Genomic DNA, 15,938 nt, shown 5'->3' with positions numbered 1-15,938 from the left:
GCCGCAGAACATTTTCGTTGCCTTTTAGCTGCTGCATAGTAACGTAGGCTAAGAGCAGAGAGGCGCGCATATCTTACTTAATTTAAGCAACTGCGGTTATACGCTGTAAAATGAGTTTAAATTAAGGCATATTCGGGTTGGTTAATTTATATACCAAGTCAAGAGTTGTACAAATAGTTGAGAATAGTTCATGTCAAAGGCTTCCTTCCCTATCTTCTGCTTGTTTAACTAGCAAATAACTAAACTAAAGTTTAATTTAGTCAACTAGCCTTAACTGACAGAGTATTTACCATTCGCATCATTAATGTGCCTCATATGCTGCCTGGTGTCCTTGGAACATCTGCTGTGCGTGTGTGTGGCAGCGTCTGGCGCGGCAACAGCTGCCTCAATTGCTGAATTTCAAATAAGTATTTGCTTTCGCAGCGCATAATTTTCTTGTCATACATTTTGATTGCTGATATTAATATTTATGCTTAAAGTTCCGCCGTAATTGCACGGAAAATTCAATCAATTAACAGACAAATTTCTCGCATATTTTGCGTACGTTGATTAAACAACAACAATATGAAAACACTATCGATTTTACAATTTGCCAGCGTCTCTCTCTCTCTCTCTCTCTCTGTTACTCTCCCACTCTCATCGCCGCAGGAGGTCGTCGTGTGTGCCTAGCTGAAGCCATAAACGCTTAGGCATGGCACGGCATATGCCCAGATTTTTAATTTAAGGGCCCGCGGCAAGCAAACCTGACGGCTTTTATGACGAACAGCGTTTTCGTCTACATTTCGTCGAAACTCACGCAGCATTCTTTTAGGCGCGCGTGTATTATATTAAGTTTGCCAAAAAAGGAATTGAAAATTTGAGGCTCAATTTGCTAAGCGACTAAACGACAGCCAATCAGGCTTAAATCGAAAGTTCAATAGACCTTGCCTGGATTTGGCTTGCAGTAAAAGACATTTTCAAGTAGAGAAGGGATCTAAACACAGCAGGAGTGAAAGAGATGGCGAGGGAATGAGGAAGTAGCTGAGTAGAAAGCTTATTAACCCCACCTACATTATTTGAGAGAGAGATAGAGTGAGTCTACGTGTATATAGCTCTCTACACTCTAGGATTAGATTATTGCAAGTTCTACTTATTTAGCTTACTATTACAAGTCTATAATGCAGGATCTATAAAGAGTGAGGGAGATAGAGAGCTTCATAAGCAAATCTCTTTTCATTTCACAACCATATCAACTCTTTAAAGAAATTCAATTAAGCCTAGGCAAAGAGCATTAGACTTTTAGCTCTCTCATACACACACATACATACACGCACACGCATACTTGCTCGCACACGCACACTCGCTCGCACACACACGCATCGCTGCCTTGCAATGAAATGGAAAAAACCCTTAAGCCAAATGAATTATGCATGTTAAGGCCATCACATTGAGCAGCGAGCAGCAACAGCGATAGCTGGCCGCTTAATAAACTGCAACTGGAGCCGCTGCTGCTTAAAATTCTAGTTGTGCTGCTCTCGACGCAGCAATAAATCTGAAATTGCACTCAATTGCTGCAGCGCATGCAACGCAGTTGCAGTTGCAGTCAGCTTCGCTGCCAACGTCGACGTCAGCGTCGTTGTTTAAAACGTGCGCGCAATTTTCGCAATTTTCTAATAGCCGCTAACGCATTGAGCCAGAGTCGGAAACAGTTGGGCGTGCAGCGCTGCTATATTGGGGCTTGGTTATTAAAAAAAGGAGAGAAAAACTGTAAAAGGAAAGGGAAAACAAGCCGAAAAACATTTCACGTTTGCCGAGCTGCATATGGGGAGGTTTTTGTTTTGCAACTTGGCCGGAAGTGCTTTCGACGCCATTTTGCGGTCAGCTTTTATGGCCAGTATGCAGTGCAATTGAGAGTGCAATGTCGGCTACAAACTATACGCCGGGCTCCTTGAATGCCCTTTATCAGCTACGTGCCCATTTAACCCATCACGCGCTCTAACATCCATCTCCAACCAAAACGAGAAAGAAATACAAAAAATGGCAAAATAACGCGCCTATGCTAGAAAATTGCCAATAAATTGTTGCTAAGCAGCGACTGCGACTGCGGCAGAGGCAGCAGCAGAGGCAGCGACTGCGGCAGCGCTCCTGGCCATGGGCTTAGGCAACAGCTTTGGCTGCGTCACGGCCTCGTCCTTGCCGTCTGCTTGCTGACGCAGCAGCCATTTGCCATTTGCATTTTCTCGCCATCCATCGACCCACATTCCGGGCCGGCCATTAAGTCCTGCTACAATTTACTTGTGATTGACATGTTTATAAGGGTCGCACAGCAGGACCTTTGCGGCGCTGGCCGTGTGTCCTTTTTCCGTTTCCCGTTCTTCTAAGGGGATTGCTGCTCGGTTGACGCTGTTGCCATAACAAGTGAAGCCTACAAACTGGTCTTCGATGCCAGCGCCATAAATCTTTGATATTTGCACTGTCCAGAGCATACTAAATATCCTTTTGCATTTGCAAGTGCTTTATAGAGACAGCGGCGGCAAGACTTCGAATTCCACGAATCCCATACGCAAACACAATTAAAAGTTCCCACGTTTGCGGCCGCATGAATAAAACAACAAGGGAGAAATGCCAGATGAGTGAAGTTCATACAGACGATTGCATACGCTAACCATCCAAGAGAGATGATAAATGGAAGATTGAGATTGGGAATTTTAGTATGATGGTATGGTGAATGTGAGGAAAAGGGGAAAGTATATATGTTTATTATATATACATAAGTAAGAAGTACAAAGAGATTAGCAGTAATAGTAGTAGTACAGAATAATAGTAGTAGAAGTAGTAGTAGGTAGTAGCAGAAGTAGTAGTAGGTAGTAGTAGAAGTAGTAGTAGGTAGTAGTAGAAGTAGTAGAAAAATTAATAGTAGTAGTATTAGTATTAGTAGTAGCAGAAGCAGTAGTAGTAGTAGAAGTTGTAGCAGTATTAATAGTAGTAGTATTAGTAGTAGTACTAGCAGAAGAAGTAGTAGTAGTAGAAGTGGTAGAAATAATAAAAGTAGCAGTATTAGTAGTAGTAGTAGTAGAAGTAGTAGTACGTAGTAGCAGAAGTAGTAGTAGGTAGTAGTAGAAGAAGTAGAAATATTAATAGTAGTAGTATTAGTACTAGTAGTAGCAGAAGTAGTAGTAGTAGTAGAAGTTGTAGAAATATTAAAAGTAGTAGTATTAGTATTAGTAGTAGCAGAAGTAGTAGTATTAATGGTAGTGGCAATAGTAGTAGTATTAATAGAAGTAGCGGAATTAGTAGTAACAAGTAAGAAAGCTCTAGTTGAGACTGCTCGACTACGAGATCCCCTGAACCCTACAAGCAACTGATATTTCAATAATAATTAGAAAACACACACGCACACACACACACTCGCATATACAGGCGATTGCGCTTGGGTTGCATTGCAGTGTTGGCAATATAATGAAAACTTATTTAATAATTTAATTTCTAGACGTACGATCGTAATGAAACTTTCAGAACGTAATCATAATGTTAAAATGTATGTGTATACCGAAGCTCAAGTCTCTAGTATTTGATATACGACTTTTACAAAGATGAGGGTGAGGGGGTGGATTTAGGTGTGGGGGGTAAATTTTAACAAAAACCGAAATTGTATAAAATTCATCTTAATATACATTTTAAATTTGGAGACTCTAGCTTGAAAGATGTGGGAGATATAATTATTTAAGTGATCTTCGATAAGGTTTTTTATCGATAAAAAAATATCGGAATGAGTTATCGTTTTTTAGTGATAAACTCGATCTGCGCGTGATATATACGGACATTTTAAAAAAAAGTTGAAGTCTCTAGCTCTTATATCTTCTGAAATCGACGCGTTCATACATACGGACGGACGGACGGACGGAGGGACGGACGGACGGACGGACGGACGGACAGACAGACGGACAGGGCCAAATCGACTCAGCTTGTCGTCCTGATCAAGAATATATATACTTTGTGGGGTCTGCCACGCCTCCTTCTGCCTGTTACATACTTTTAACAAAACCATTATACCCTGATTTCCCATTTTCAATGGGTTCAGGGTATAAAAATAGCAAAAGTAGTAGTAGTAATGCCAGTAGCAATATTAGTAGTAGTCATGGTAGTAGTAATAGCAGTAGAACTAATAGAAGTAGCAGTAGTAATAGTAGCAGTACTAATCAAATTAGAAAGAGTAGAAGAATAGTAGTAGTTTAATTATAAAAATCTCTGATTGCCCTTTAACAGCTTTCATCAGATGTTCGCAGTGCCTTTTCCAAGCCAGCTTCATAGCTAATCTATCCTGCTCAAGCAACTTTCAGCAACTGCACACACTCCGATAACAACTGCAGCAGACAAAACGCATGTTTTGCTTTTAATTTAGCAGACAGCGAAGAAACCACAGCTTCGACTCACCTGCGAACAGGTTTTTATGTGCAGGCAGACAATAAAAATAAAAACAGAAAAACTGAGAAAAGAAAAAGGGCAATCGCAGCAGCAACTATCCAATTGATATGCAAGCGAGAGCCAAGTGAAAAACAGCTGAGCCGACACGCAACGCCCGGGGGCCAACAGTCAGCAGCCAGCAGTCAGCAGACATCCAACAAATCGCTTGCAACTCAAACTCAAACTCAAACCGGGTTGCAAAGCGCGCGACGCAGGCGCCAAGCAACCTACGAATCGACGAAGCGAACTTTTAGTTGAGCGCGCGAGCTGTTGGCCGGCGCACACAGACGACTCCAGCGAGCGAGTGAGATCTGTTACGGGTACGGCTGTGGGCACGGGGGCGCGGGGGCACGGTCTTTATTACGGGTTTGCCGTCCAGCGACGGAGCAAGTGCAATTTTGAAAGTCAATAACTCGAACGGTGCCGCAAAAAGCGCTTAACTGGAATTTAATGTCAAATTACAATTTGAGTGCCGCATAAAAAGTCCAAAGGCAAAGCAAAATAATTAATTACACCAAAATTGTAATGAAGCCAAAAGCCAAAAGCCAAACAAAAAAACAAAAAAAAAAAAAAAAAACCAAACCAAACAGAACAAAAAACATTTGTCAGCTGTTAAAACAAATTTTTTGGTCGAAATGCTAATGGGTTTCGTGTTGCTGTTGTTGTTGTTGCTGTTGTTGTTGCTGCTGCTGCCAGTTGAACTTTTCAATTAATTTAACAGCTCAAACAGAGACGTCGCTCATTTTCGCTTGGCCCGCATAGATCTTATCGCCATATCATAAAAGCAAAGTAAAAGAGTTCTTAACAAAGTTACTGAAAAACGCCACAAAACGGTTTCTCATTTGTTTTTATTTTTTTCGGTTTGTTTGTTTGTTTTGTTTTTTTTTTCTCCTGTCTATTTTAGTAGCATATTTAACTTGCCGCAAGGCCTAAAAACCGCCTGCTAAGGTGTGCCCCAAACAAAAGCGGGGCATTAAATGCCCAGCAGGGCCTAGCTAACCGTCTCTCTCTCTGCCCCTCTCTCTCTCTCTCTCTCTCTCTGCCTGTCTAGCTCTTTCTAAATTACTTCTTTATTTTTGAGTATTTTATTTCTCTTTATGAATTTTTGCCGCGTTGCTACTTTTTGCCTCTGCAAAATTATTCAATTTGTATCTGACATTTGAAACTTGAAATTCATGTTGCTGCTGGAAGTTTATATCGCTGCTGCTGCTGCTGCAATTTTCCTCTGGTTTGTTGTTGTTGTTGTTAATTGTAATTCGATGCGGAAGAAGCAGCGAGCCATAACCGCTAGTCGACTCAAAACTCTTGACAATTATATTGCTGGCAACAGGTTGGCAACTGGTGCAAATTGCCCACGGGCCGCATTGAACATTCTTGGCCATAAAACGGAGCAAGTTTTAGACTCACTTAACGCATAACTGTAAGATAGACAACGGGCTGGCCAAACAGAAAACAGGATTTCTGCACAAGTGAAAGACTACGGGAGTGTATACGTCTGTGTGTTGTGAGTGTGTGCCACGCCTCTTATCAGTCAGCAACAAATTAAGCCAAAACTGCAGCTGCCGTTTGGCCTGGCATAGAAAAAGTTTAGCGGCCTGCCCGTTGACTACAATTTGTGTCAAGTAATTTTCCAAAAAAAAAAAGAAGAGAAAAACGCAAATGGCAATGCTCTAAACAAGAGTGCGCGATTAGCAAATACCCTGTAAGAGTAGTGAAGTGAGAGAAACGAAAGGTAAAAGTGAATCGAATTTGCTTTCAGTTGAGCGGAACTAGAGTGTAGGGTATATGCCCTAACAATATACATATGCATAAGGAATGAGGAGGTATATATATGGCTAAAATACTCCTTAAAGATAGCTAAGCAACTCGCCTTTCAAGTCAAGCATATGCAAATTCCTTAGCCAGCTCTCAGCTCAAGTCAACTGAAATTCTTGCGGCGGCATTTAAAAATGTGCAGGGTATGTGGAAAATTGGTATTTTCCATTAGTGGAAAAAAAAAACAACTGGCTAGCAGGCAAAACGGGCAGCCCTGGCAGCGCTTAAACTAACATGAAAATAGTGAAAATCATGTGTGCAGTTCCAGTCTTCAGTCTGCGACTTGTCAAACGTGTTCCACAACGGCAACGGCATTGGAAATGCATTGTGCAGCAGCAGCAGCAGCAGCAACAGTTGCTGCAACAGCGCTAACTGTGACTCGTATTAATTTTCAACAACAACAACAATAATCATAAGCAGAAGTAGAAAAGTCAGCCCCAATGAAAAACAAATAGTCATACGTACAAGTTTTTGCCTCTTTGTGTTCTTTCTAAATTTGTGTTTTTCATTTATTCGAACGGACGCCCGGTCGGCCCGTTAATAGAAATGACGTTTTCTGAAAGCTGAAAGCCCTCACAATTAAAAAGTTCTTTGCGGCCGACTCATGGAGGAGGACGTCTTGAATGCGCTGCAGATGCGCTGCGCTTATCTGTGCGGCGGCTATGATCGGGACAGGCGAATCATATTCATTGTGAATGCATTCAATGATCAACAATTGTGGAATCGCCGCTGCCTGCAACTGACGCTCGACTATCTCAAGCGTTCGCTCAGGTGAGTCCGAAACAGGCCGCTCAAAGCTAATCGAACTAATTAGCATAGACCAAGTATGCAAATGGCCCGCAGATGATTTAGGCCTCGTATCAAACTCTTTTCATTAGCTCTCTGCACTGGGCGCTCCACGCCCCGATATGCTAATGCCATTTTAAGAACTTCTTAGCCTTTTGTAGTCGGATCAAAGCGAATGACCTGCCGCAGGCTGACTCGCGAGATACGTCAAAGATAGATCACTCTAAAATATCTAAATTTGTATCTCAGCTGTTTGGACTGAGTCGCTTGGAGAAACTTTTGGAGTCACAATAAAAACAAGAAATCAAATTAAATATGAGCTAAGATATTGATGTGATCAATCAACTGGCATTAGGCCCAGAGATTCAGCTCCAGCTTAAGTTAATCAACAGCAAAACGAGATTTCTGTGAATAGTTTGTTAACTTATCTACACGCCCTTCTCTCTCTTCTTCTCTGTTTCTTTCTGTCTCGCTCTAGCGCGTCTGTCTTGCAGCATGGGGTGAGCGTCGTTGTCAACGCCCAGGAGATCAGCTCGCGCATATCCAGGCAGCACGTGCGCCAGATTTATGCGCTCTTTGGCGGCGACATCAGCGTCGATGTTTATCTAGTCAGAGCGGAGGGCTTCTGGGAGAAGCACGTGGAGCCTTGCGCCAAGTCGCAGACCAAAGGCGAGGTAAGCCACCCATGCCCATGCAAATGCAAATGAGCCGCACAATCAAATCGTGTCTGTCTGCCCCACAGCCCCTGGTGCTGTCGAAGGCACGCCTGGCCAAATTCATAGAGCTGCACCAATTGCCCGAGGAGCTGGGCGGCACGCTGCAATTCAATTATGATCTATGGCTGCAGCAGCGCAAGGTAAGCGCCAGCCCAACACTAATCGACTGTCAGCTAACCAGTGCCCTCTCTCTCTCCCGCTGCAGTCCGTGGACGAGTTCAGCAAGACCCACGCGCAAACTCTGGCCGGCATGGAGCAGCTGTTGGCGCTGCTGAAGTCGCTGCGGCCAGCGGAAGCGGATGTCGAGCTTAAGAAGTGCGCTCAGCTGCATACGCACGTGCAGCGCAGCATTGAGTCGGCGATTGAGATGGGTAAGCGAAGAGGCCTTTAGCGGCGGCGGCGGCAGCAGCCGCAGTCGCGGCAAGTTCGTTGCCTGAGTCTTTCGTTTTGCGTGGTGAGCGAAACAATTTACATAATTTCAATGAGCAGCGTCGCCGTCAACGACAGCGACAAACGAAACGAAACGAAACGAGTTAACAGACAGCAAAATGTGACAAGTAATTCACAACAACAACAACAAATACTACTACTGCGTGCATAAGTCGTGTGCGTGTTTCAATTAGAAATGAAAATGTTTGGCAAACTTGTTTTGTGGCTTTGTGGGTTGAGTTTTTATTACACTGATTAACATTGAAATTGGTTTCTGTGCTCTTGAAATTGTGCGTGATCTAGAAAGTGTTTTCTTGGCCATTTGATATATGACCAAAATTAAAGCTTCAGCCAAGGCGTAATTATAATTTTATGCATTTTAAATGCGCCATTTGTAGATTTTCTCAGTTCCCACTGCCCAAACTTGAAAAGTTTCTTAAAAATCTGATAAACACATAAGTGAAAACTTAGAAAATCCAGATAAATTGTGTTGAATAGTTTTCCATTGTTTCAGTTTTCAGTTTTCAGTTTTCGGATCTCGGTTTTATAAGCCTCTTTTGGGCATTCACACGAGGTTTTACTCAAGCTATTGTAAGTGTTGGAAATTAGAAAATATAATCCCAAAAATTATCATAAATATGTTAGGTAAGAGTGGGAGTAGCACAGAACGAATGGTAATATTATATATGAAAGTTGTGGAGGAACAGCTATGGATATCTTTTGCTGGGGTAACTAATACTAGCCGCTCGTCGGGGCAATCTATGCGGAATAGCTGATGCATGAAATGTTTAGTAACTATCACTTTGTATACGAATTGGCTTGATATTAGGTAACGCTTGGAATAAGCCAACAGCATTTGTTTAGCAGGAATCAGGTTATTTGTTTAAAAAAGTTCGTTGACTTGTGGAGTGTGGATACGGAATATTGATTGCCATGATGTTAGTTGAGATTTCTGTTGTATTTATTGTCAGTCTCTTGTCTTTTCGCCTTTGTGTATTAATTTAACTAAAATATTTTAAGCAAATTCTTAGGGATGTCTTTAGTTGTCATTAATATATGTATCTTCTTGAAGTTACGAACTTGCTCTCTCACTTCTGCTTAGCTTGAATGCTGAATCTAAATTGTATATTGATATGAAGATCATTTAAGTTTTTAGACTGCTTGACCTAAATATAGTTCGACTAATATACTATGAACGTATGAGATGACTATAATTACTATTATATATTTAGATTGTCTATGTAAATATCTGTATTTCAATGGATTCCCTCCTTGCAAACTTCAAACACTTCCGATGCAGCCATTTCACACCTCTGAGCAGCGCATTGGGTTTCGTTTGTTGTGCTGTGTCTGCGACGAGTGCTGAACAAATGGAGAATACCGCAGAAACCACTGAACCACTCGATGCTCATGTCAATGCGGCGCGTGTGTGGGTGACTGCGACTCGTGTGTATCGTGACCCTTCACTTAGACAGCCATGATTTGATTGTGTTTTGCTTTGCTTTTGCCTTTGTCAGATCTGCGCTGATGCGTGAAGAAAAAGCCACGCAGACAATCTGAGCGCAGCTTTTCACTTTTTTTTACATGAGGCATAGGCAAATAGAAATGCTGTGTTAACTAGGCAAACAAACACACGGCTAATAAACAGATTTTCATTGAAACTTGAACCCTTTTGCCCATTTCACTTTTTGCCGCAGGTAACGCGATCTTGGCGCGCTTTAACGAAGTTTACGAGACGCAAACGGCAACGCCACATGCCGCACCTGCTGCTGCCAGCTCAACACACACAACAACAGCAACAACAACAGCAGCAGCAGCAACATCGTCAACTGCAACTGGCAGTGGTCAGTGCCCTGCTAAGCCGCTGCTGCCGCCCGACCTGAGCTGCGAGCGAGCCCGCATCGAGCTGCGGCTGAATGAGATCGAGAAGAAGCAGACGGCCATACGCACCGCTTGGCTGGAGCTGCTGCGGGCGCTGCGTGAGGCACGCGAGCTTTGCACCCTGGCCGAGGGCGTGGCCTTTGTCACCAACTGGATTCTGAACCAGGCCGAGCAGCTGCTCAGCCGGCAGCGCAGCGTCGGCAGCGATGTGCGCGCCTCCGAAACGCTGCGTGCGGCGCACGATCAACTGGAGCTGGAGTGCCGCGACACCTACGGCTGCTATGCAGAGCTGCTCTACAAGATCGAGCAGTTTGCCAAGGAGCGCGACGCCGCCCTGTGCCAGGACCTGCTCTCGCAGCGCGACTTCATGCAGTTCGTGTGCCGCTCCTTTGCCGAGCGCCTGGAACGACGCCGCAAGGTGCTGATGACGGCGCTGCGCTTCCACCGGCTGCTGGAGCAGTTCGAGGAGCAGCTGCTCATAGCCAACCAGGCAGCCGATGCCGAGCCCAGTGAGCTGAGTGCCCCACAAGCGGAGGCCATGCTCATGCAGCTGAAGACCAGTCAGCAGCTCTTGGGTAAGTCTCACAGTCTCATAGTAGAGCCGATCTATGTGCCGCCGCTTTATGTGCAATCGTAACTATTTAATGGCCCCAACAGATTCCAAGTGAAAGTCTCTAAATTGTCGCGCTTGATGTAAATGAGTGGCTGTTACAGATATTCCAGCAGACATATAGATTGACATAGCTAAAGATTACACCTAAGCGTGAAACATCAAGCCCAAACTGTTTAGATGCCCCTTTAGAGTTTTCTCAATGGAAATTTTACTTGACGAGCTGCGATATCTTGAGATTGTCGTTCACTTGATAATGTTTGGCTTGACATAGTTTCGACAGAGATATCACTCATGTGACCCATATCGATAAGGCAGCGCATAGCAAATGAGTATTTCAAAATATTCTATACAGACATAGATGTATGCAGACTATATCAAAATCAATAAATAAATAAAATAGTTTAAAAATAAAAGAAAAAAAAAAAACAAAAATAAAATATAAATACAAAAAAAATAAATAAATAAATAAACAGAAATAAGCAATAAGAAATAACCAAGCAAAATTTAAAGCAAAATTTGATAACATTGCTATGAATTAAAAAAAATATATATATATAAATAAAAAATTAAAATAAAATAAGAAAAATATTTTTAAAAATACATAAAAAATACATAAAAATAATAATAAAAAAATTAAAATTAATAAAAAAAATTAAGAAACTTTAGGAAAGCTTTTATATTAATCTTATGAATTTTTCTTTTCTAAAAATTAAAATAAAATAAGAAAAATATTTTTAAAAATACATAAAAAATACATAAAAATAGTAATAAAAAAATTAATACTAATAAACAAAAATCAAGAAATTTTAGGAAAGCTTTTATATTAATCTCATGAATTTTTCTTTTCCATCTGTTCAAATCGGCTCGATAGTTTTTTCCCTATTTAATGCAAACACGAAGGAACATTTTCCCTTTACTTTATATATAATATAGTTAGGGCCATCCACTTGAACTTGTAGCATATAGCCACGCTCTTCTTATTAGAATATCTGCCCCTACCCCCACTCCATCAATGCTTATCAACAGAGCAAAGTCTACCCGCACCCAAATAAGTTTGATTGTGTTGGTTGCATTTACAACCAGCGCTTGCAACCGTTTGATTCCAACATTGATCACAATTTCCCCACTCACACACACGCACTCCAACACACATGCATACACAGGCAACATCGAACGCGAACTTGTGCGCGAGGGCGAGAAGCTGAGCGACATGTTGGCCATGCCAGTGAAAGACGCCTTGGGCCGTGACCTCCAGCTGGACTACAGCAACGACATTGCCCAGCTGCGTCGACAGATCGACGCGAGCCGCGAGCGCCGGCAGCTGTGCGGACAGAGGCTGGCGCTGCAGCGGCTCACCTTGGAGCAGGTGACCCACATTCACGGCTACGAGCAGGAGGTGCGCTGCGCTCTCCAGTGGCTAAACGAGCTGTACGCGGTGCTGCTGCGCTGTCACTCCCATGTTGGCTGCAACATACACGAGATTCAGCTGCAGAAGGACGAGCTGCAGGGGTTTGAGGAAACCGGACGGGTGAGTTTTCAGCGAATATAGTGAGAGAGCGAGAGAGAGAAAGAGAGAGGGAGTAAAAGATACAATTTTTTTTGGTGCAAACTTTTGATGCCTTCTTCCATTTCCCTTGCAGAGCATTTTCAACTACGGCTGCCAGCTGCTAGAGGCCGCGCAGACGCTGCGCCTCTGCTGCAAGCTGGAGCAGCCGGAGTCGGAGCAGTTTCAGCTGCAGCTGCAGCGCACCTGGCACAGTCTGCAGTCCATTGCCCAGGAGCAGATGACCCGGCTGCGCGTCTCGGCGGTCTTCCATCGCAGCGTGGAGGCCTACTACAGGCAGCTGCGCGACCTGCGCCCCCTGCTCACCCAAGAGCTGGCCTCCCAGCTGCAGCAGCAGCGCCAGCAGCACAACCGCAGCAGCAGCGGCATTAGCAGCGATGCCGAAGCCTCGCCAGAGCTCTCGCCAGCCGACGGCCTTGGCGCACGCCTGCAGCGCCACCTGTTGGCGAGAGAGCAGCTGCTGGTTGAGGTGGGTCGCATGGTGCGCCTGGGCCGGCTGCTCAAGAAGCGGCTGAAGGAGCCCTTTGTGCTGGATGCGCTCACAGGCAAAAGGTGAGTGAGCTCCCAGATTTCGACAATCCCATTCCAGCTGAGGCGTCTGCGAGAGTGCACAGCGAGAGCGAGATACAGAGAGAGTGAGGAGAAACCACTCAGAAGCGAAAACCACTCAAATATCTGACTAATAATTTCTTCAGATAAAACCAAAATAAAAGCTGACAAAACTAAAACAAATCAGCTCGGCGAAAAGTGCCGCCAACTAAATAGAGAATTCGGGCCTCAGCAGTCTATTTCGGTGCGTGATCCAGCGCAGAGCGTCTGATGCTCGACAAGAAGCGTCTTTGTCAGTGTCGTCGGGAATACTCATAAATACATACATACACGAGGCGAGGCAACTTGTCAAGCTGTCAAGTGAATGAAGCAGCCGGCAATCGTGCTATACGTACAGTATATATAGACTGTGGATATCTTTAGTCCCAACCAACGACTGGAAAACGGAAAACTAAAACGAGAAAACGTGTGCTTGTGTGTGTGCGTGTGCCAACAAGTGGGTCAAAGTGGAACTTTCCTTTTGTCGTGTGCTTAAAATAAAAGTGTCATACACCAATTACTGCACTCCCCCCTCCGTCAACGGATCGACCCTTGTCTGGTGGGTGATCCTGCATAGTCGAGCACTTGCCGCAATTGACATTTGGCCGACTGGCTCGGAGCCAAACGCGTGTGCGGCTATTGCGTCAAACTACTTAATTGTGTGCGGCGCCAAGAGGCGGAAGCAGCAACTGAATCTGAAATGTTTGCCAGATTTCGGAATATCTTTGGCAGGTCCAGAGCCGACGAGGTGCCCACAATTGTCGTGGACGATCCACCCGCCGAGGAATCGCCTGGCGCGCCCTTGGCCAGCGAGGAGGAGGACCTCGGCGGTGGCCTGGAGCAGCCGCTGAGTGCCTCCACGCAGGAGCTGTCGCAGCTGCTGGATGCCATTAATCTAAGCAGCCAGCTGCCGGACATGAGCAGCGACGATACGGAGCTGGATGAGCCAAAGGAGGGCGACGACGAGGAGGATGACGATGAGACGGCGAGCACTTCAAGTGTTAAGACCAAGATAGCCAAGGCTTCCATAGAGCGCGACATCATTGTGGAGGACGCCTTAGAAGAGGAGGAGGAGGAGGAGCCAGATGGGCCGCCAGAGCAGCCTGGCCAGAACAGCCTCGACAAGATTAAGGCGCTCATACGCAACGACAGCGAAACATATCCGCACAGCGACTACACGGACACCGATGAGCCCTCGCCCCTGCACTCGCGCACCGCCTCAGTGGACTCGACAGCCGAGCAGCCGCAGTTGAGTAAACCCAATTTGTTTTCATGTGATTACAGCGTTGTGCCGGATGAGCTGCCGCTGGACAGCAGCCCGAGCCCGATGCACGACAGCGGACGCAACAGCAGCACGGGCAGCGGCGAGTCCGTTCAGGCGGAAACACCAGCCACGTTGACTGTGACGCCGACGGGCAGCAACGACCTGGCCTGTGCCGCCATCTCGCACAAGCTGAGCGCCATTGCCGAGGTGGCCGAGTCATTGGATGCGGTCATACGAGACTGCAGCGGCGCCGAGCTGGACCTCCCCACCAATGCCAGCCACAAGAAGCTGGGCATGGCCAGCGAGGTAAGTGACACGGGGCAGGGGAGGGTGAGATGTGGCTGTCGCTTACGTTTGTTTTGGGGCCTCTTTCATTTGGTTTCCATTCGATGCACGCAGGACTGGCAGTCGCGTTCGACGGAAGATGAGTCCTTTGCCACGGCCTCCGAGGGCAATTTCACGCCCAATTCGCATTCGTCTTCCTTTCAAACGGCCTCGGGCCGCACCAGCTCCTACATTGGCTCCGCCAAGAACTCCTTTGACGAGGCGGACGACTCGACGCTGAGCAACTTTGAAATACCCGAGCTGCCGCAGTCGCCGGTGAACATGTCCTTTGAGAGCTCCGAGCTGAGCTACTTCTCTGCCCAGCAGCCGCTCAAATCGGATGATCAGGATAGCGTGGTGGGCGTGGCCGAGCTGCACAGCCAAAGCGTAACGCCCACGCCCGAAGAAGAGCAGCTGCTGGCCCAGCCCATCGAATCGGACAGCGAACTAGAGGCCTACGGCCTGGACGCGGCCCACATCAGCACCGAGCTGCTGCCCAGCGCCTCGACGGCCGTCACGCCGGAGGTGAGTGCCCAGTGCGCTGCCACGGCTGACAATGCGCAGCAGACGACGCCGCCGCCAGCAGCGTGGCGCCGCAGCAAATACTACGAGAACATAACGAAGCAAACGATCAAGGGATTTCTCTGAGAGAGTCGCCCGAGCTTCCTGCGATTCTCCGAGAGCCCCCTAATAGAGCCCGCCTAATTAATACGCGCCATTCGCCTTCGCTTTCTTCTTTGTTGTTTGTTTTCTCTTTTTTCTTGCCAAAAACGAACTTGCTGGCATTTTATTTGATTTTATGTCTAATTTTAAGTTATTTCAGCGCATGAGCTAAACGCATGTCTTTGTGTTTATTAGTTTTTAAGTGAAATGCATGTTTTTAGTTGTATTTATTTAAATTATGAAACTAGCCTAATTCATTCGTTTGTTTTGCTTGCGACAATTAGAGAATTCCAAAATAATTTCAACTCTATTTCTAATTTATTTAATAGCACACAAATTATATATATGAAAATAATTTTATTTCTTAGCTATAAATGAATTTTTATGCATTTATTAAACACACTTTTTTAGTCACAAATAAGTCAGAGAAATAGCTGAATTGATAATTGAACAAATATACGTTTGCATTTTAGCGGTAATTTATTGTTGCATAACTTTTGGCTGCAGCTGTAAAAGCCAAAGCTTAACCCTTGTGCACTCGAGCGGTTGAATGAGAGCCCACAACAATTGCCTCGACCTGGTCTGCTCATAAATATTTATCAAATGCTTTTTAAGTGATTTTAATTAATGTGTGAGAACTGTCATGAGGGTATCTCACCCACACTCACACATGCATATGTATGTGTAAGTATTTCAGCTACTCAAATGTCTCATTAATCTCAATCAAAGAATAAACATTATAAATAATATATACACAAAGGGAGGGTGACTCTTCTTTGCACATGCGAGTTTTAGTTCAAAGTTCTTATGAATTGCCCCACCCCTCCCTGGCTCATCTATGCACAGCAGTCA

The 15,938-nt window shown here is 44.9% G+C and overlaps 1 protein-coding gene across 4 annotated transcripts; it reads left to right on the top strand.

The window, feature by feature from the left end:
• Positions 1-4,619: 4,619 nt before the first annotated feature.
• On the top strand, positions 4,620-15,114 carry LOC149091395 (SEC14 domain and spectrin repeat-containing protein 1-B). Of its 4 annotated transcripts, XM_089260133.1 has the most exons (10): positions 4,620-4,763; positions 6,803-7,029; positions 7,523-7,718; positions 7,787-7,900; positions 7,966-8,131; positions 9,887-10,645; positions 11,847-12,211; positions 12,324-12,799; positions 14,120-14,405; positions 14,499-15,114. In XM_089260133.1, exons 2-10 carry the CDS (start codon positions 6,863-6,865, stop codon positions 15,069-15,071), a joined length of 3,102 nt encoding a protein of 1,033 aa, XP_089116259.1. In that variant the 5' UTR covers positions 4,620-4,763; positions 6,803-6,862; the 3' UTR covers positions 15,072-15,114. The 4 variants fall into 4 exon arrangements, with proteins under 4 accessions (XP_089116259.1, XP_089116257.1, XP_089116258.1 ...); XM_089260131.1 differs by having other exon boundaries at positions 14,120-15,114; XM_089260132.1 differs by lacking the exon at positions 4,620-4,763 and adding an exon at positions 4,785-4,965 and having other exon boundaries at positions 14,120-15,114.
• Positions 15,115-15,938: the final 824 nt, after the last annotated feature.

The sequence above is a fragment of the Drosophila navojoa genome, chromosome 4 (genome assembly GCF_054131105.1).
Source record: "Drosophila navojoa isolate 15081-1374.11 chromosome 4, UAZ_NAV_1.0, whole genome shotgun sequence".
In the NCBI taxonomy this organism is placed as follows: domain Eukaryota; kingdom Metazoa; phylum Arthropoda; class Insecta; order Diptera; family Drosophilidae; genus Drosophila; species Drosophila navojoa.
The sequence above is the reverse complement of the archived record's forward strand: the minus strand, read 5'-3'. Positions and strand labels throughout refer to the sequence as shown.

Coding starts and splice junctions, on each gene's coding strand:
- LOC149091395 (XM_089260131.1), top strand. CDS start 6,863: ATGGAGGAGGACGTCTTGAATGCGCTGCAGATGCGCTGCGCTTATCTG. Junction 7,030..7,522: donor TATCTCAAGCGTTCGCTCAG/GTGAGTCCGAAA, acceptor GTCTCGCTCTAG/CGCGTCTGTCTTGCAGCATG. Junction 8,132..9,886: donor TGAGTCGGCGATTGAGATGG/GTAAGCGAAGAG, acceptor TTTTTGCCGCAG/GTAACGCGATCTTGGCGCGC.